The following is a 22,800-nucleotide window of genomic DNA, read 5'->3' as shown; positions in this document are numbered from 1 at the left end:
TGTATGCCACAGGGTCAACAAACAACAACACACTGAACTTTACCGATTAAGTCAAAAATAATTTTAAGGAATGTTAAAGAAACAACAAAAAAAATGTTTTACCTGAACAGTTCAACATAAACACATAAATAACTTGAAAATTACTTTTATTGTATAAAAATCTCCACCTCTTCATACAGTATGTGAGATTTCTTTTTAGCATTATTTATTAATATAGGAGCTAAACACGTATAATGTCAGATTGGTTTGTCATACACAGGGCGCATCACCAAACCAAACAATGGCTTTGGTCAGCACGGACATTGTGACGTATCTGCTGCATTCACAAACTCTCTCTTTGAACTTACTGTCACCAACAGGTGTTGTAGGTGTAGGTGTTGTAGGCTTTTATCTGTCTTCTCTCATGCTGTGTTCACCCTCATACTGTTCTGGTCAGCACTATTGGCACCCCTGGATTTTAGCTACACAATTTAAAATAGGTTCAGATCTAAATGTAAATGAAGTAATTCTGTAAGAACGGAATATTTAATAAACTCTCTTAAGTTTACTAAATAGTTTCAGATAGCGGAAAAAAGAAATATAGAGGTCACTGGAAAACCGTAGCTGATGCTCTTTGATGAATTTACTGTAAATTCACTGTCTCGGGTGCTGAGCGTCACGTGCATTACAAGGGAACGTCAGGGAAGACATTTAGATCATGTGGCTGTTTCTCTGGGCATGATCCAGCATGCAAGTGCCTCAGGCTGGAGGAGGAGGCCAATTGGTTGCAGCCAATCAGCCTCCCCCCACCTTTCGAGAGATGGGGGGAGGCCGATTGTCTGCCTAGGTGATTGCCATCCAGGAACCAATGCAGTTCCATAATGTGGCAGACGTGGGAACATGTGACACTGGTCCCTGGCCTGACTTGAATTGTAAACACAATTTGCATACTTGCTACCTTACTGAAACCATTATCCATGGCATCCAATGACTTGCTCCCCACCAATGCCTTCAAAGATGCTTTAAAAAAACTACTTAAATGTTGCTTCAAATGTTCTTTTGACAGGTAATTTATGATCTGAAATGATTTGTTTTTATGATTTTCCATCTAAGTCCTGTGTAAAACTTGCAACTCAAATAAACTTGCAGATATTTCAAAAGTACAAACATTCTTAGGACAGGCAATCCATCACAGCACACAATTTGACTATTAGAGATAATGTTACAGGGACGTTCCGTAGCATTTGCATGTCAGTCTAATTACAGTTATCACATTTTATATAACGGCTGAGTGGATCCTTGTCATTTGATTGGTATTTGTATGTCACATGACATGGATTAATTCATCCCATTTGTGTTGCAAAGCTGGATTCATTTCTGATGTGATTTTTTTTTTGCTGCACTGAGGATGTACACAGTCTTTTTTGGTAGTACACGCACGCACAAGCGCTGACCAGGTTGCGTGTGTTTCTGTTGTTTATAAATGAATAAAATATCAAATGACAAGGATCTATTTTAGCCGCTATATAAAACGAATAATGAATGTTTTTACATTCTTTCAATGGAACAAATATTTAATTTGGTGAAAGCTGGAACATATCATTCAACTCAGCTTCACCTCGTTGAATGATATGTTCCAGCTTTCACCTCATGAAATTGAAAGCTAATATAGTTCAACAAGTGTCTCAAAAACATGCACTAAATTTGTAGCCATAAATATCATGGAGACACAAAGGTGACAGAGCCATTACATAGGTCAGAGAAGCCTAAAACAAGCTATTTCAGGCCTAAATTTGGCTTAGCAGTAGGTAAATTAACATGCCATGATAGCCATACAATTTTAAGTTAACGAATGCAAGGACAATTATATCGTCAGCAACCTTAAAGTGTAGGTGACAGTATATCAAATCAAATTTCCAATTTATAATATTAAAATATAATTATATAAATAATTTATATAGCACCAATCTGCGATGAGATCGCCTCAAGGCGCTTCACACAACATAATAAAAACAAAGAAAACTGAATTAAAAACAATAAAAAGACAAAACCATAAAAGAACACAAGAATAAAAGCACATCATAACACAATAAAACTAATGATAAAAAAAGGAAAACAAATAAGACTTTAAAAGTGATTTAAAAGTCTCCACAGTATCCAACTGTTGTATGTGGGAGATTGTTCCACAGAGCTGGGACACGGTAAGAGAAAGCTCTGTGACCGGCAGACTTTTTATTCACCCTGGGAAGACATAAAAGTCCTGCACCCTGTGAACGCAGGGCCCGAGCTGGTACATAGGGCCTTACCACATCAAACAAGATATGGAGGTGCAAGTCCATGAACAATTTTATAAACTAATAACACACACAGTACATGAGTATATGTGATGCTTTTTTTTTTTGAGTATTTAAGACTAAAATGAAACAACAGTTTGAAATGTATCCTTTCCTGGTGCACAGTTACTGAAAAGATACAGTAAATATTCAGATTTTGAACTGCCCACCACTAAAAATCAGGAACTTCCTGGCGAGTCCCAACACTGGAGAAGAAGGAGGAAGTGATATCAGCGCCGGATCCATTACCTTAGTAGTCAAATTAATTTATGGATTTTTACAGGCTACTGACAGCCCCGTTTCCACCGAGTGGTTCAGGTCGGAGCTACACGGTGTTGTCAGTGTCAGAACGGTTAATTCTTGCCGGCAGAATCCTGATTGGTAGGTGGAACACTTATACTGACGAGCACGCACGCATGGTGCAACTTCTCCACTCAACACGGAGGCAAAACTGAGTATTTACACATTATTTTATTGTTTTGTGGATCATGGGATAATTTTGTCACATGTAGACTGAGACATTATGAGCAGATGAGGGACGGCAAGTCTTTTAACTTGCAGCGCAAAGCGACCCACTGTGGAACAAGAAGATCCATTCCCAGCAGAGACTCAATTAACGGATTACATCTTTAGCTGACCGTGATGCTCCAGATTGGTACAGCAGAGACTCGACCCATCATGGACTTTTCTTCAGCCAGGACAATGACATTTCCATCAGACTAAAGATGATTTCACTGAAACGGACAGCTAAGACTATAATATTTTCTCCTTGTGTGAATGGTTTTAATATTTAAGACACGAGTTCACATGAGCACCTGAAAAAAAACAAAAAAAAAAAACAGAACATTGACATTTTTGTGTTTTCCAAATATACATATGCATGTAAACTGAACAGCCTGTTTTTTGTTCAGACGTCTGTTCATTCAAAGTAGATTAGATGTGATACAATTTATTATTACAGATGTTGTGTATGTGTATTTTAGACAGGAAAGTCTCCATTTAGCATAAACATTTTTCTACAATATTATGCCTGGTAAGATTTGCCAACAGATATAGAAGTAAAATTTTATTTTATTTAGCAATCTTTTTTCCCCATCCCATGTGGGTCTACAGCTTTTCAGATAAAGATTTGCAATCAGTTGCTTTGAATAAAATGTGAAGAATTAGCAATCACAAGAAACTGACTTATAAATGATTAAATATATACAGAATGTACAGAAACTTTATTTTCAGTGATTTTACAACAAACTGCTGAATTTAAGCACACTGTGCTGCTGAAATAATTTTTTCATACACAAACACACCGTGCCACGAATAAATGATCATTTATGAGAAAAGGTGGTGAGTGAACAAACCATTCTGTGTTTTGTAAGCAGCTTATATCCGACTGCGTTGTTGTTGTCAGCTGACAGCAGCGCTTCACATCCTCTTTCTGTCGCGTTCGGCTGGAACATACATGGTTTGGAGCTCCTCATTATTTACACCATTAATCTCTTCATGAGAAACTTCCTCATCTTCTTCAAAAACAATCGATATGTCACCTAAAGCTTCGCTATAATCGCTCACTATGCCTTCGCTGTCCGTGTCTGCCGTACTGGTAAACAGAGCCGTGCTTCGACACATTTACTCGCATGACGTCACATCCGTCGCAGCGAAAAAGTAGGTAAACTCGGAGGCGGTAAATTCAAATTCTCAGATGGGTAACGAAATGTCTAAATCCTTGTTCAGTGTAATTTTATGGTAAAAAAACAAAAACAACATGTGGAAAAAGCTTTTTTTATTCTTCAAGAATATGTAAAAACGTCATGGCATGGCAGGGACCCTTTAAGATAATTTCTTAGCGTCACTTGACAGACATGTCTCTTTTGAGATTAGTTTGTCCATCAAAGCAAAATGAAATCTATGACACATTAAATTTATTTTTGGATTTGTCAATTACTTGCAAAGACCTTATGGTGTACAGCACAAGCCTTTAGTCATTCCTGACATTTACTTTGTTCATCATCTAACGAAAATAACTTTATGTCACTACACACTTTTAAATGCATGACAAATCTCAAATTACCATATGTCATTTTGTGAGACAGGGGAAAACCCAAAGAGTTTGTTTAGTATGATGGATTGTCTATCCCAAGAAATGTTTTAAGTATTTGCATGGGAAATTTAAGAGTGAACGAAAATAACTGAAACCAATGACTTTCTCGCTGAAGGAAGAAAAATGTGTTATGTGTAGGACACAGGACGGAGAACCGACCAGCGTTTGAAGGACCCAGTATGAAATAAGCAGAGCACGGTACAAAGGATAACAAAATTTAATGACATAACAGTGCGGTGCAAAAGTATAACAAATGAGTGCGCGGACTGGCGAGGTGGATATACGGTGCGCTCCCAGCTGCACAAACGGTCCGGAGCCAGAAACAGTTCGGACCCAAGGACCCCGCCGACACCCCCCAGGTGGCCGCGACAAACCGAGTCTGTGAAAGAAGAAACCATCATGTGAGTCCACACTCCACACACAGAGAGACCGCTCAAAGGTGTACACAAACAGCAAACACTTCCTGGCTTAATTACTAATCAGTTTCCCACCCTGCAGGCATGGAACATCCAGTTCACATACTCAACTGCAGTGGAAGCTGATTAAACGACTAACATAACAGCTCAATATAATAAGGTGTGAGGGACACCACATTTACTGACTGTACAAATGTTAGTCACAAAACCTGACATACCTCAGGAAGTGTGCTGACGAGCGTGAGACCTCACCCCCTCCTCTTTCACAGACCATGGCATCAAACCTGGACGTTCTCTGCATCCATAATGATGAGATGGCTCTCAAGACGACAATCTCACCCGTCTGGTCACAAGGTCGAGTCTCTGGCAAATACACACTGTGTACTCCAGACTTAAATGCCACCATGCTCCAATCCGTGTAGATGCACCACAGCTGTGAGTCCTGACGAGCTGCACATGATCAGCCTCAGGTAATCAGGGTGAGGTCCTGATAACTCAGCCACACAGCCACTCAGTCCTAAACGCGTGCCACCTGGAAGGAAAAACAAAAGACAGAAACAGAAGACAGAAACGAAAGGCAGCCAGGCACCCCAGCCACAACAAAATGTTCTACTTGACCATGTCAGCTGCACATCTACACCATGATCCTCTAAGGCCCAAATCTGTGTATCTGTTATATGTTAAACTATGCAGGAAAAACTCAGAAACCAAATAGTTACAGTACATGGTCATTTTTTTCAGGCAACATGTAAAATTACCTCAAGATGAGCAGTAAGATTTTATAAAATCAAAATTAAAATAAGTACACTTTTAAAAGCAGATCATAAATTCCCCTGCTCACAATAGAGGCACTCACTTCCCACTAACATTAACCGGTTAGCATTGTGTTATGTGATATTATATAATGCATAAATAGATCCTTGTCATTTGATTGGTGGTTTGTATGTCACGTGATATGGATCATTCGTACCATTTGCCATCATGTTCTATTTACCATGCAATTTTGGTGTAAAACATTTTGTGCTATTGCACACCGCGACCACTGCTCACTTACACTAGTGGCAATGGCGCTTAGCTTAAAAACAAACATGGTGAGGGTTGTTTTGGTAACAGACGACGATTTAAACAAGCTTATTGATGGTCCAGTATGCTTTAAGCCATCTGGAGGCATTTGCGGTATTCACTGGGATGTCTCTAGCTGAAGCGCTGTTGGACGAAGAGCTCGACAAATTTTTCACTGGGCTGAGGAAAGCAGACTGCAGTCTGTACACAAAGATGTCAATGCGCGGCAATCAGGTATGGACTACATTGTCAGGATTGTTTTTGAACTATCTGACTATTGCAAGTTGACTGAGAACAATTCTGGATTAGATTGGACTTCTATTTAAAGTTTGTGTTGGACTGTTTGGAACCTCTTGACATCAAAGGACCAGTGATGCACACCAACATGTAAGTGGCTTTTCTCTTGTTTATAAATTAATAAAATATCAAATGACAAGGATCTATTTTAGGCTTATACAAAACAAATAATGAATGTCTTTTCATTTGTGCAATGGAAAAAATATTTCATGAGGTGAAACATGAATCATTTCATGTTTCACCTCATAAAATAAGTCACCCCTATAAAATATTCTTACCATTGCTCTCATGAACATTCTTTATATACTAGTGAGTTTTCATGCCAACATTAGCCAGTAAAAAATCAAGGACCGAGACGTTGCCCGGTATGGCGGAGCCGGGGCCCCACCCTGGAGCCAGGCCTGGGGTTGGGGCTCGCGCGCGAGCACCTGGTGGTTGGGCCTTACCCCATGGGGCCCGGCCGGGCTCAGCCCGAAAGAGTGACGTGGGCCCGCCCTCCTGTGGGTTCACCACCTGCAGAGGGGGCCATGGGGGTCGGGTGAAGAGAGGATTGGGTGGCGGTCGAGGGTGGGTGGCCCGGTGGCCCGGACTATGCTCACAGCCCCTGGCTGTTGGGACGTGGAATGTCACCTCGCTGGGGGGGTGGGGTACAGCCTGGACAGGATGCCAGTCTATCACAGGGCCACATATAGACAAACAAACTCATTTACACACACAGGCATACCTACAGCCAAATTAAGTTCCCAGTTCACCTAACCTGCACATCTTTGGAAGTGGGAGGAAGCCGGCACAGCTGGAGGGAACCCTAGAAAATGTGCAAACTCCACACAGAGAGGACCAAGTGGGAATCAATCCCACGCAGTTCTTGCTGTGAGGCACCAGTGCTAACCACTAGGCACACATCTCTACTCTCAATTTTTTTATTATTTTATTATTTTCATTCAAAAATTGACTACAATATCTATTTTAGGTATTTTTATTTTGGGAAACCAGGGAAGACCCAGGACACGATGAAGGGATTATATTTCCCAGATGGCTTGGGAATGCCTCGGGATCCTCTGGGAAGTTACAGGACTTGGCCAAGGACACGGAAGCGTGGGATGAGCTGCTTAGGCTGTTGCTACTGCTACCCAGACAAGTGGCAGTACATGAAAAATGAATGAATTTTGGGGAATTTTGGCTCAATTAGACTAGATTTATTCATGGGGATTGTGATAGAAAATAATCAAAATGAATGAATGAATGAATTTATTTGTCACACACAGACCAAAAATAACAAATTAACCTCACAGCGAAAACAAAGAAAACAATCCAACAATGCACCCATGTGTCCGAAAGGGTGTGGGCAGAAGCGAAAGCTTATAAACACCCACCCCTTTAACCAAAAGAGTAAAAATGTATGCATATGTATATAAAAAATATACATACACCCATGATAACTGATACAAAATTTAAATTAATCACTGAACTAAGATTTCAAAACACAAACATGCAAACAGCAGTGCACTATGCACAAACCCCACAAAAAGAACAAAACTGAGAAACCTAATTCATCATGCTATGACAAGTAATTAAAAGATTTTTGTAGAGCCTTTTAAAGCCAACCAAGTTACTGAGTGATTTTATGTTATCTGGGCACAAACTCCAAATATTAACACCTTTAACTGAAACACACAGTGATGTTTTACAGTAGTTCGATTCTTCAATTTTTGAAATTATGTTCTTTGTGAATTATAACTGGAGTCCCTCATTTTGAGCAGGTCCTGGACATGTTGTGGTAAAAGGTATTTTTTTTTTACTTTAAACATAATTTGACTTATGCTTTAATCAATCAGGTTCCAAAATGTTAAAATGTGTAAACAGAAAAACAACGGATTCATTGTCTTATGATATGGTTTATTACTAATAATTCTTATGGATTCCATTTGTAGTAAAAATATTGAATCTGTATTTGTTTTGTAAGTGGTTCCCCAAACTTCAATACAATAGGTCATGTACAGAACAAGTAATGAATGATTTTAGGTAACTAATGACTGTTGGGGAGGAAGTATTGTGCTTTATACAAAATAGCAATGGCTTTTGACATTTTTTATATGTGCTTTCCAATTCAATTTATCGTTAATGCAAACCCCAAGAAATTTAGTTTCATTTACAAGTTCAATTTCAATATTGTGTACTAGTAAATTCCTAGATAAATTCCTGGGTTTATTTCCAAATATGACACACTTTCTTTTACCAAAATGAAGCGATAATTTATTTGAATCAAACCATTCTTTGAACTTCTGTAGTTCCCTCTCCATCATGTCCAGAACCTGTCCCAAATGATCCTCACTACAAAACACAGTCGTGTCATCAGCAAATAAAATGCAACTCACAAACGTAGACACCAAACACGTCATTAATATACAACCCCAATTCCAATGAAGTTGGGACATTGTGTAAAATGTAAATAAAAACAGAATACAATGATTTGCAAATCCTCTTCAACCTATATTCAGTTGAATACACCACAAAGACAAGATATTTAATGTTCAAACTGATAAACTTTATAGTTGTGGTTACATCACCTTTCCTTCTAACAACACTCAATAAGCATTTGGGAACTGAAGACACAAATTGTTGAAGCTTTATAGGTGGATTTCCTTCCCATTCTTGCTTGATGTACGACTTCAGTTGTGCAACAGTTCGGGGTCTCTGTTGTCGTATTTTGCGCTTCATAATGCGCCACACATTTTCAATTGGTGACAGGTCTGGACTGCAGGCAGGCCAGTCTAGTACCTGCACTCTTTTACTATGAAGCCACGCTGTTGTAACACATGCAGAATGTGGCTTGGCATTGTCTTGCTGAAATAAGCAGAGACGTCCCTGAAAAAGATGTTGGTTGGATGGCAGCATGTGTTGCTCCAAAACCTGGATGCCTTTCAGCATTGATGGTGCCATCACAGTTGCCCATGCCATGGGCACTAACACAAATCAATACCGTCACAGATGCTGGCTTTTCAACTTTGTGCTGGTAACAATCTGGATGGTCTTTTTCCTCTTTTGTCCGGAGGACACAATGTCCATGATTTCCAAAAACATTTTGAAATGTGGACTCATCAGACCACAGCACACTTTTCCACTTTGTGTTGTGTGTTGGGGGGGCGTGGCTGGATGTTTTGGTGTTCTTTTCTTTTCTTTGCTCTCCAGGTGGCATGAGGGCTGATTTGTCTGTGAAGAAGGTGCTGGCTGAAGAGTCTTCACCCTCATCAACATCATGGAAAGCACCTGTGATTGGTGCTCACGTGCAACCTGGACGACTTGCAGCTGAAGCAGATAATTGGATGGCATTCTGCATTTAAGTCATGTGTGATTTGAGCAGAACTGCCGGGAACTCGACCTTGTGACGTTCGTTTGTGAGACGCTGAGGACCGCGCCTGGGTTTTGACACATTGAGCCCGTGAAGCAGGGAGGGGTGAGGACACATGCTGTCAGCACACACTAAAGGTAATTAAGTGTTTAAGTAATTGTTGATAGTAACTTGGTGTTTTGTTACACAGTATACTGGAATTGTGAAGAGAATTGTGCAGTTTGCTTCTCACTGCTGTGGCGTGAAGGATAAGTGATCCTCCACTTGTTGTGAGAAGCTGCTCATTTGCATAAAGTAAAAAAAAAGGACACTGACCTGAGTGTGTTGCTGATAGCGTGTGTTTATTGGAAGATATAGTTGTATCTGTTGACTTACCTCACCTTCTCTTTGCTTCACAGAGAATCAGTTTGTCGTGTCCACCTGGGGGGTGTTTGGCGGTGGTAGGAAGTCCAGGAGCGCCGGCTTTAATCCTTGCGGGCGCTGGAGAGCGAGCCACGAATCACTCCACCAGAGGGACGTTGTTTTTATGTTTTTACACTTTTAAGCACAGGTGAATAATAAATAGTTTCTGTTTGGAACCGCTTTCTGGTTATTTTTAGCGCTGGGTCCTGGCTGACGCAGGTCCGCTCCTCAACCCGCGTCGACACATAACAGTAGTTCCCGGCCATTCCATAATGGACCCAGCGGCAGAGGCGGTTCCTTTTGCCGAAAAGATTCAAGAACACTTGGAGAAAATATGGGAGCAATTACAGCATCTCGCAAATCAAATTAAACAAACAGACGCCCGTGTTACGGAGCTTGCAGCTCAAGCCGTTCCGCTTCCTGCAGCGCCAGCTGCGGCATCATCGATACCAGGGCAGATAACCCCGTCACCCAGAGATTCGGTGTTTGAACCGATCATTTGTCATCCGGAGCCTTATGCGGGAGACGTCGAAGCTTGTGCTTCGTTTCTGATGCAATGTTCTCTGGTTTGTGCTCAGCGACCGGCTTCCTTCTCTTCTGATGGAAGCCGTGTTTCGTATGTGACAAATTTGCTCCGAGGTGACGCCTTAGCTTGGGTCACAGCGTTGTGGAGTAACAACTCGCCATTGTTAAGGTCCTTTAAGGATTTCTCCCGGGAGTTCCGACTGGTTTCTGACCATCCGGTGAAAATGAATACCGTTGCTCAACGGTTGCTGAATCTCAGGCAGGGGAGGCGGAGCATTCCGTGGACTTCCGGATTTTTTCTGCTCAATCAGGTTGGAATGCCGCAGCATTACGGGGCGTGTTTGTAGATGGGTTAAATGAGTCATTAAAAGACGAGCTGGCGGTCTGTGACGAGCCAAACGATTTAGATGAGCTAATATCGTTGGTGATTCGTCTAGATGATCGGATGAAGGAGCGTGGACGCGAGAGAGGACGCCCATCAGAGCGGGTTTTTTTTGTCTCGGGGCTTTCCCCGACACAAAGCTGGGCCGCCTCTTCTTCGCCCCACTGAGGCTCCTCCGACGGGACCTCCGGCTCCTCCTATTGACGAGCCCATGCAGCTCGGACGAGTCGAGATTCCTGTATTGCCCCGACACATAAGCGTCAAGAGAAATAACGGTGATGTAACTCCAAGTGTTCTGGGACAGGCAAAAGAACCCACATAAAAAAAAAAAATTCTAGCACAAGTAAATGTTTTGTTTTCTTTAATCAGGGGTTATACTTGTTTGGGGAGGTAGGGGCGTATCTGGTGGAGTGATAGGCGGTTAGAAGCCCGCCTGGGCTCACTTACTTGTCAATTTTGTATGTGTTTTTAGGTATTTTCTGTTTGGGTTGTTGGGTCGTTTTATTTTGTTGTTTTTATTTCTCTACATTCCTAACCCCAACCTCACTTGCCCTTAGACCGCTTGTCTTGTGGGTTGTGGGGTGGTGCAGGTTGGTCACGCTGAGCATTCTCAGAAGACCTCTGCACCTAGGGGGGGGGGGGGGGTGTTAGAGGCGTTCTTTTTAGTTTGGTTAGGGCCCAGTTCCACTCCAGCCTCGGTGAGCCTTTGTACCGATTGTCATGGGTGTTGCCGGGGTGTGGTGCAGCGGAGACATGCCTCAGTCGGAGGGGTGGGCCGATCTGTTGCCGTTTGCCATTTCGGTAGTTCCACCCCTCCCGAGTGGCTGGGGTATGGTCGAGTTGGGGCACTGGACGTATTTCCGGTTCTCCGCTGCGCCTTGGGGTTGGAGCTGGGTTAGTTTTTACCTGTTCCCTTCTCCGGCTTAATATTTTGAGCCGTTCGCCAAAATAGAGCCGCGGAAGGGCTCTGGGAGGGACCTGGGGTCTTTCGGGGTGCCGGGGAGGGTAACAGGGTTTATGGTCATTTTATATCCCCCCGGGGTTGTTTTTGGTTGTCCTCCGGGGGTTGGTTTTTGGTTTTATTTTGTTTCCTTCCGGGTTCCACCTCCAGGGTTGATGGGACGGTCCTCTGGGGGGGAATTGGCTTGGGACCGACTGGCCAAGTGTGACCGGATCTGGGGTTCCGGGGTTGTGGGGAGGGTACCTCCTGGGGTTGATGATACGGTCCCCTGGGGGGCACCGTTTTACTCCATGTATACCTGGGGACCTTTGTGGGATTATGGTTTTGGCTGTTCCTCCTGGAACTGGCAATGAAGGCCTTCTGAGGGGGGGTTGGGCTCTGCAGGTCATTCTGGGGGGGTTGTTTGTTATTTTTCTTTTATGCATTTACGTTTGTACTGTGTTTGTGGGACTGTGTTGGGTTTTTGCGTTTGGGAGTTTTTCTTTTCCTTCCGGGGTTTGATGGGACGGTCCCCTGGGGAGGTTTTGGGTGGGTTTTATGTTTTTTGTGTGTGAGTGGACTTGTTCTGGGGAATGTTTTGGGGCTTTTGTTGATTCCAGCCGGCCTTCCAGCTGCGGTGCCTGTCTTGCCATCTGCTTCCTGACGTGGACCCCGGAGGGAGGTGCTGTTCTCGGGCCTGGTCTGTTCGGTCGCCGGGAGGCTTCCCGTTGATGGGGGAGTACTGTTGTGTGTTGGGGGGGCGTGGCTGGATGTTTTGGTGTTCTTTTCTTTTCTTTGCTCTCCAGGTGGCATGAGGGCTGATTTGTCTGTGAAGAAGGTGCTGGCTGAAGAGTCTTCACCCTCATCAACATCATGGAAAGCACCTGTGATTGGTGCTCACGTGCAACCTGGACGACTTGCAGCTGAAGCAGATAATTGGATGGCGTTCTGCATTTAAGTCATGTGTGATTTGAGCAGAACTGCCGGGAACTCGACCTTGTGACGTTCGTTTGTGAGACGCTGAGGACCGCGCCTGGGTTTTGACACATTGAGCCCGTGAAGCAGGGAGGGGTGAGGACACATGCTGTCAGCACACACTAAAGGTAATTAAGTGTTTAAGTAATTGTTGATAGTAACTTGGTGTTTTGTTACACAGTATACTGGAATTGTGAAGAGAATTGTGCAGTTTGCTTCTCACTGCTGTGGCGTGAAGGATAAGTGATCCTCCATTTGTTGTGAGAAGCTGCTCATTTGCATAAAGTAAAAAAAAGGACACTGACCTGAGTGTGTTGCTGATAGCGTGTGTTTATTGGAAGATATAGTTGTATCTGTTGACTTACCTCACCTTCTCTTTGCTTCACAGAGAATCAGTTTGTCGTGTCCACCTGGGGGGTGTTTGGCGGTGGTAGGAAGTCCAGGAGCGCCGGCTTTAATCCTTGCGGGCGCTGGAGAGCGAGCCACGAATCACTCCACCAGAGGGACGTTGTTTTTATGTTTTTACACTTTTAAGCACAGGTGAATAATAAATAGTTTCTGTTTGGAACCGCTTTCTGGTTATTTTTAGCGCTGGGTCCTGTCTGACGCAGGTCCGCTCCTCAACCCGCGTCGACACATTTCAAATGAGCTGGGGCCCAGAGAAGGCGGTGGTGTTTTTTGATGTTGTTGATGTATGGCTTTCATTTTGCATGGTAACGTTTTAACTTGCACTTGTAGATGTAGCGACGAACTCTGTTAACTGATAATTGTTTTCTGAAATGTTCCTGAGCCCACGCGGTAAGATCCTTTCCACAATGATGTCAGTTTTTAATGCAGTGCCGCCTGAGGGATCAAAGGTCACGGGCATTCAATGTTAATTTTCGGCCTTGCCGCTTACGTGTATGTAAAGTTCTCCAGATTCTCTGAATCTTCTGATTATATTATGGACTATAGATAATGGAATCCCTAAATTCCTTGCAATTGAACGTTGAGAAACATTGTTCTTAAACTGTTGGACTGTTTTTTCACGCAGTTGTTCAAAACAGACTTTTGGGGATGCTCCTTTTATACCCAATCATGACACTCACAATTAGTGTCCTCAGTTTCCAAATGCTTATTGAGTGTTGTTAGAAGGAAAGGTGATGATGTAACACAGTGGTAAACATACCATTGTCCCAGCTTTTTTGAAACGTGTTACAGACATCCATTTCAAAATGAGCAAATATTTGCATGAAAACAATAAAGTTTATCAGTTTGAACATTAAATATCTTGTCTTTGTGGTGTATTCAATTGAATATAGGTTGAAGAGGATTTGCAAATAATTGTATTCTGTTTTTATTTACATTTTACACAACATCCCAACTTCATTGTAATTGGGGTTATACAAAACAAACAACAAAGGCCTAAGGACTGAGCCCTGGGACACCCCACAAGTACACTTCAAAAATTCAGAATTTATCCCACCAACATGAACACACTGATGACTATTGTGCAGATAACTTCCTATCCTATCATGAGCTAATCCTCTGGTACCATACTTCCAAAGTTTACCCAGTAATAAGGTGTGATCTATGGTATGAAATGCTTTCTGTAAGTTGAAAAAAAAAAAAAAAAGCACAATATATTGCTTGTTTTCAATTGTGTTCGTAATATGTTCCATGAAATCATTTACCACCAATGAAGTAGTACAATTTTTTTCTAAATCCATATTGCTGTTCATTTAGTATGTGATGTTGGGATATAAAATCATTTAACCTCTTAATGAATACCTTTTCCAGAATTTTTAAAACTGCGATAACAATGAGATTGGCCTGTAGTTTGAAAAAACATGTTTGTCACTGGATTTGAACAGCGGTACCACTTTAGCAATTTTCATTTTGGAAGGAAATCTTCCGTTCTTTAATGACAAATTACAAATATAAGTTAAAGGCTTAGCGACACAATCAATAATATTTTTTTATCAAAAACATATCAAAATTATCACAATCAGATTTTTTTTTTCATTTTAGTTTATGAGCTATATAAATTATTTCATATTCATCAGTTTGTCTGATAAAAATGATCTTTTAAATGATCTGGTTTCACCTTCATCATGAGTGACCTTACAGTTCAGTGTCCACAGCAGCCCTCTGGATCATGGAAGTAATTGTGATAGCTAGATCGTACAGTTGTCAGATCATGTACCTACTTACTAGTGCTAGTTGCTAACCTTCTGAAAGTTTCCCTCCAACTACTAGATCCACTTATTCTTACTTCATTGCCGTTATAAATGCCAACAGTGAAAATACACCTCACAATGTTGCCAGTCTGAGGAAAAATCTGCAGCTGTGAACAGGGCTATAACTAACAGTTATTTTTCTAATCAAATCTATCAATTATTAATTTTCAGATTATTCAGTTATCCTTTGGTTAAACTACGGATAAATCAGAACCATAAATTCCACCAATAACATTCAACCTTGCATTTAAATATTTTGTTATAAAAAGTTTTTATTTCCATCCATTTTCTATACCCACTTACTCACTGGGAGTTTTTTTGTTTGTTTGTTTTGTTTTTTGTTGTTTTTTTTTTTTTTTCAAAAAACAAACAAACAAACAAAAACAAACATATAAAATTTAAAAAAAAATCTCAATCAAAAATGTCCCCACATGTAAAAGTCCCAAAAATTCAAACTGCATTCATGGAAAAAGATATGAAAGAAAACCTTCCATAGCTTTCCAGCTCATCCTGACATGCAAACAGAAAATGAAAACAAAAACAAAAATATTATAATCATCATCATCATCATCAATTAACCATTATCAATTAACTGATCATTTTCTAGATTTCTGGATCATTTTCGAGTGGCCGGCGATCACCTTAGTATTTCTTCTGTTTTTCTTGTTGCTTAATGGTGACAAATTATACTGTATTTGTTGTCTTTCCGATGCCTGATCCTCTTTTTTTTCCCTCTGTTTGAGGTGTGGCTCCATCCAGAGATGGGTGTGTTGTCTACTTCTGCAACCCTACCGTCCTGTGCACTGGCAAAAATTCCTATATATTAGTTTTGTAAAATTTTTTGTCAATTGTGTCGCTAGCATGGCCCAAGCAGAGGATCACCAGTCTGGTCTGCTTGAGGTTTCTTCCACAAATCATCAGAGGGACTTTTTCCTTACCACTGTCACCTGTGTGGTTGCTCTTGGGATTGGTAAGGTTAGACCTTAAAGTAGACCTGCACTGAAATAAATGCAGTCAGATCTTTGGACCAAAAAATGACTTATATTTACACATAAGATCCTTCTGAATGTAGTAAAGTAAATCTGCAAGCCCAGATCTGTCATTCAACAGAGAAATCTTCATTTAAAAATTACAAATTTACAGCTAAAATTTAGCCCTCCGCAAAACTGTCATCACATCCGGGACGCTGCCGAGACGTCAGGGAAAAGACCCTATCCCAGCATGCATTGCACACGCCAACTGTAATTTGTGGATTTACGTCAGTTTGCATCTGCACCTTTTTCTTGTCTTATACGGAAGGATCTACTTTTTTTAAAACTTCATACTGTCTTGCGGCACGTTTGGTGAGTACACATTTCTTTTATTTGTGCTTGAAAATTATTTTGGGGGACTTTTTCATATGCCCGTTTGATTGAGTGGCGTCGCATTGAAAATCTACTGTCTTTCGCCTCCGGTGTTACCGTTGCGGGGTACGGAGGCGGGACCCACAAAGAATTCAAGTCATTAAAAAGATATAAACCTCTCTCAGCGGCCACGGAGCTCTGAGGCTCTGATTACCGAGACGTGCGGCGCTGCGGAAAGTCTGTCCTTGCAGCAACAGGTGTCACCGGCCGCTCCACATCAAAACAGCGAGCGTATTCTCTGGACTTTTGCCAAGTTGGCTACACCTCCATTCAGTAGACAGGGACGTGGTGCCGGCTGCACAGCAGACACGGGCGATGTGAGTGGCCCGCTTCGGCGGTTACCAAGCACGACTCGGCAAGCGCAGCGGAGGCAGAGAGCGAGGCGTCAGGGAAGAACGTCGCCTGCTGTCGATGTCGCCGCTGATCTGAGCATGCAGAGCTGTATCTCACATTCATTGCAGCTTACTTTTGGATGTTGAAAACAGTAACATTACTAACAGATAAAATCAATTTCAATGCGGGATCGGACTGAAGGCGGGAGTGCTCCGTCTTCTGCCGGATGTCACTGCAATGACCCGGATGTACAAACAGTTTTCGCTGAGGGCCAAATTTTAGCTGCAAATTTGTCATTTTTAAATGAAGATTTCTCCGCTGAATTACAAATCTGGGCTTGCAGATTTACTTTACTGCATTCATAAGGGTCTTATAAATACATATCAGCTATTTCTTTCTGAGATCTGACCACATTTATTTCAATGCAGGTCTACTTTAAATGTGTGATGCGCCTTGAGGCAACTTTGTTGTGATTTGGCGCTATATAAATGAAAATAAATTGAAAAAATGAATCTATTCGTTGTTTGGGCCATAAAATGTCAGAAAATGGTGAACAATATCAATCACTTCCCAAGTATTATCCACAGCACAAAGATGTTTCATTTTACTGTCAGAGAGGCGCAAAAGAAACCACAAAAATGTTCACATTTGAGAACCTGAAAGCAGACCATTTGGACATGTAAAAAATAAATAAATAAATAAAAATACTCAAAAATGATTCATTGATAACCAAAATAGCTGGTGATTAATTTGATAATTGATGAATTGTTGTAACTGTAGTTGTGAAGCAATTCTAGACAGGTTGGAAATACTCCCTAATTATCCCTTTATTTACATTACAGTGTCAACGCTACGGTATTCAAGCACATACTGCAGCAGATTATGTGGTAATAAACAGTTAAGTTGAAGAAAGCCACATCTTCTTTTTATCTTTCCTGAGAAAAATACATAAATGATTGGCCAAAGCATATGGAAAGGTCAATCACACCTGTTTTTATTGGCTTGTTTTTAAATGCCATATGAGCAAGGTAAATGTGATGTGACTGAATTTGAAATGTATTATCTTGGACAACATCCAGGATGCAATGTGCCTGTCACAGCCGCTCCACAATCTCTGTCAAACCAGATGAACAAGTACAGTAGGTAACAGCTGACTAGTTAGGGGACTAAGGACATTTAGAAAAACAAATCCAGCAGTTACACATGAAAAGAGGATGTGGAAACCTGTGTGTGTTTCAGGTGTTTTTGTATATATATTTTTTATTATTATTAACATCTTTGTGACTTCATCATGAATTCACTCAAACCAACTGATCACAAATATTTTTAATGATCAATGTGAGCTTTTGAGCAAATCTCTAGCCACACTGACTGCAGATATATTATGGTAAACATGTTTTGGGGATATATTTTGCTTGACCAATCTGTTCCCAGAGTTAAATCATCTGGAGACATGAACACAAGTGATATTCCCAACAAGTTTGGTCAAAATCCATCCAGCCATTTTTTTTCCCTGTTGGGTTACCTACCGGTAGGCTGCTAGCCCTATGTCGTGGTGCGGTGTCCGCCGTAGTCGTTGGTATGGTCCGTTTATTATGATATCTCAAAAACTGACTGATAACTGATCATTTGGAAAGGACGTAATATAGATCATTGGCATTGTCCCGTCAAAAAATCATATTCGTATATTCATTTGTTTGGAATTGGTGGCCATTTTTATGGTAAAAATAGCCATTTTGAGCACTTACAAGCAATTTTCTCAAAAACTGTCTGACAAATTTTTTTCATATTTGTCAAGGGTGTAATATGGGTAGTTGACATATTTCATGTCAAAAAAATATAGCCATAGATTTGTTCATTTGGAAATGGCGGCCATTTTTATGATGAAAATGGCCATTTTGCCTTGAGCTTTAATTGAGCTGGTGACTCACAGGGCGCTTGACACTCCAGTTTTTAAGTGATTTTGTTCAAGCGGACACGCACACAGAAGAGAATAAATACCATCAGCTGGAATCAGTTAGCTTTTCAGTTATTATAGAAAGTCAATATAGTTTTAATTTCAGTTAGCTTTATTTTGTTTGAAATTTGGTTTTTAAAGTGTCAGCATTTCAGTAAGCTTCATATTCCGCTAGACTTATGCTGAGTTAGCTTCAGTCAACTTTAAATTCTGTTTGTTTTAGATTCTGGTAACGTTATAGCTAGGGCAGCAACTAACGATTATTTTCATAACTGAATAATAGTTAGGGCCATAAAATGTGAGAAAATGTTGAACAATGTTTTCCAGGGTCAAAGATGATGCCTTTAAATATATCTAGTTTTGTCCACAACCCAGAGATATTCTGTTTTCCTGCCAAAGAGGAGTAAATAAACTAGCAAAATAAACCAGGAAGAATTATGGGGGGTTTTTGAATGACAAAACAATTGATCATCAAAACAGTTATTGATTAAAATAATAGTAGATTAATCATTGCACATGTATCCACATAGATCTACAGTATATAATGTTAGCTTTACATTCAATAGCTTTCAATTAGTTTTATAATTACTTTGTTTTATACTCAATTTTAAAATTACTGGTAGCTGACTTTCAATTGACTTAGCTTTTAAGACAAAACACTATTAACACGTCTCATCCTGACCTCGTTTTGAAACATCAAACATGCAGACAACAGCAATACAAGAAAGCTGCAGCACAAAATACTAAATTAAATTTGTTTAAATCCCAGGTTACTATATCATGAAATCATTTTAAATAAGCACATTTATATTATCATATAGTCTTTAACATTTTAACTGTTTTGGGGTTTTTTTGCTTGTAAATACTGTACTGTATATATTGTTATTCCAGCATATTACTTGCCTTCTTTGTTTTTTGGTACTAATTTGTATTTTACTTTATCTTCTTATTTATTACCTATCACTTAGCATACTTTGCACAATTGTTCTGTAACTGTCCTTTTGCTGCTGTAACATTGTAAATTTCCATCGTGGGACAAATAGTTTTGATGGCCACAAAATGAGGTTTAGAAAATGAAAACATAACTTGCATAATTTGGAGGGGAAGGGTTCACTTAACTATGTATTTACTCATTTAGCTATCTTAGTTCCACACAGTTTGCAAACTAAACCAAAGTACTTTTTTATCACAAATATGACTGTCATTTCTGAAAGTGTATCAGGTGTCTGAATAGGGCTCTAAACCCATCTCAGCTGTCTACCAACTGTCTGAAATGTTTAGGATTAGTGTTAGAATAAGGGTCTGGGTTAGGGTATAATATTGTAAAATACATTTGGAAAAACAAACACACATTTGAAAAAAAATTGCAAATTCAAACAATATTTCTGCTTCTGGACCACGGCGTTGCACACCAGCACACTTCTGATATGGTCCAGGTCCCATTCAGGAATGGTTCAGGTTCACAAAATGCGGGAAACAGGACCTGGACCATGTTGACACTGTGCTGTTATGCAAGACTCCAGAAGATATGTGAAACCATGGTCTTAACTCCAGAACTGGGAGAATTGTTTGAATTTTCAAACATTTTATATTAAAAGTTAAGCTTCTCTCTTGTTTTACTCGGAGTTGCCACAGCAGATTCGAGGGGAATCTGATGGCCTTCCTCACATGGAAGGTTTACAAAATTTATATCCTAACCCAGACTCTTATTTTAATCCTAATCCTAAAACATGCAAAATAAAATAATTTGCAAAGTTGCTCGGAATGGGACACTGGTTCATAGCGTCATTCTGACCCTGGAAGCACTTCCAGAAATGGCCGCCAGATTCAGAATTAAAAAAATAAATAAAAAATCCCCACATCAGTGTGGCAAGCTCTCTCTCACTCTGTCACACACACACACACACACACACACACACACACACACACACACACACACACACACACAATTCCAGACTCACAAATGAATCAATAAAAGACTAGAAAATAAAAAAATAAATACATAAAACAGATATATATATATATATATATAATACAAATAATGGATGCTAAGTCATCCAACATAGATAAATATTGGATGAAGAAAAGTTATATTGGATGAGGCTACTTTTCTTCATCCAATATTTCTCTGTTGGATGACTTGCCATCCATCAATTGTTATGTTCTCAACCCCCCTCCAAAATTAAGCAAACAACAAAGAGTCAAGTAAATTAGATCAATTTATTTTGTTGTGAACAGCATATGAGTGATTCTGATGCGATGAATGCTTCTAAAACGTCAGTAGCGTGGTTGCTTTGGTATCCTTGGAGTTTAATATTTCCACCAGTTCCTGCTCTGTGAACTCAGCAAACCTCGCTGGCAGACGATTTTCTGCTGTTGCTGACATGTTTGTTGCCATTTTTTCAACCAGCGTCTGTCAGCTAGTTCCTGACCTTCGTATGCTGCGCTCTAATTGGCTAGCTGTTGGCAGTAAGCTCTAACGCTATTGGTCAGTGGGAACCGATCCAATATAACTTTTGGTCCTAGCCTTTTTGGATCCTTCTGGATCCAACATAACTTTCTGGCGCCAAGCATGCCAAAATACAGGTAAATGATGGACAGAAAGGCTAATCTGTGACTGGCTATTGCAATCTGAGTGGAGAACGTTCTCCACTATTGCAAATTGATCTACAAATTGATCTGATATTACAAATTGATCTAATTTACTTGACTCTTTGTTGTTTGCTTAATTTGGGAAGGGGGTGGAGAACACAACAATTGATGGATGGCAACTTTTCTTCATCCAATATTTCTCTATGTTGGACTCCTTACCATCCATTATTTGTATTATATATATATATATATATATATATATATATATATATATATAAATTCAAAAAATTTACAGGTGACTTAACAAACATTATTTAGGTTTATTTATAAATATAAATATTACACTCATATTAAACGTTTCTTTAAATATTTATATTAAATTTATATTGGACTCGCTACACCTCGTCCAATATAACTTTTCTTCATCCAATATTTCTCTATGTTGTACTCCTTACCATCAATTATTTGTATTATATATATATATATATATATATATATATATATATATATATATATATATGTACATAAAAATTAACAAATTCTAAAAATTTACAGGTGACTTGTCAAACATTATTTAGGTTTATTTATAAATATAAATATTACACTCATATTAAACGTTTCTTTAAAAAACGTGTAACTGAACAAATTGAATTTTCTAAATTATCAACTATACTTCCATAAGTCAATGTTCTTCTGTATCGTAATAATAGAAAAGCCTATATTTTTATTATGTACATTTATAATACACTTTTAGCCAATTCTGTTGGGTAGAAAACTTCTGTTTTCTTCTATAAAATAAAATAAAAAATTCAGACAGACAGTGTTGTATTATTTCAGCTGTTCGTGCTGTGTTGTGTGACATATCCCAAACATCAACCTGTCGTGTCGGTGCCTCATTTCGCTCTCACCGCTCCCATGAAGCTCCGAAACAGCGCATCCAGCAGCATCAGCTTCCACGGCTCACTCACGCCGCTCGGAAGCGGAAGATAAACGTAGTAGGCGACCGCCGACAGCAGCACGGCTCCAGCCCAAAGGAGCCTCATCACGGCCAGTTTACCTGGAACCTGCCGTTCACAAGGGGCTCCCTCCCCGGTACAGCGACCACTCACCTCCGCCAGGGAGCGTCGACGGTCAAACACGAATGAAGGAACGCGATTTCAAAATAAAAGAAGATTAAAGGGGTTTTGCGTAAATCCAGTCACTAGTAAATAACATGAGAAGAATGTGGTCTTGCTTTGAAAATATCTTCCGAGGAAGTACAACTCGCATAACTCGTTTTGTGGCCGATGGGAAATGTAGTCGTAATTGCATAGCACTGATTGTGATTAAAACAAAACAACAAAAAAATTGTCAGCTTTAAAAAACAAACCTTACAAATAATAAAGGATTTGCCAATTTAATACAAAAATTTAGAGAGCAGGAAAGAAAACCTAATGAATATCGCACATTTTAAATAAAGCGGTTGCTTACACTGAAAAAAAAAAACAACTAATTTCTATAAAACAAATATACCGGATTAAATACACAAAATAACCTATGGG

At 40.0% G+C, this 22,800-nt stretch overlaps 1 protein-coding gene across 1 annotated transcript in view; it reads right to left on the bottom strand.

The window, feature by feature from the left end:
- The window catches only part of LOC117508067 (neutral cholesterol ester hydrolase 1-like), a 36,165-nt gene extending 13,608 nt beyond the window's left edge, over positions 1-22,557 (bottom strand). Inside the window, exon 1 of the mRNA XM_034167732.1 lies at positions 22,168-22,557. Coding sequence (XP_034023623.1) covers positions 22,168-22,302 — 135 coding nt within the window. The 5' untranslated portion in view covers positions 22,303-22,557. The remainder of the gene's footprint in view (positions 1-22,167) is intronic.
- Between the last annotated feature and the right edge of the window lie 243 nt (positions 22,558-22,800).

This window comes from Thalassophryne amazonica, chromosome 1, assembly GCF_902500255.1.
Source record: "Thalassophryne amazonica chromosome 1, fThaAma1.1, whole genome shotgun sequence".
NCBI classification, from domain to species: domain Eukaryota; kingdom Metazoa; phylum Chordata; class Actinopteri; order Batrachoidiformes; family Batrachoididae; genus Thalassophryne; species Thalassophryne amazonica.
This window is presented reverse-complemented; position numbering and strand designations above follow the sequence as displayed.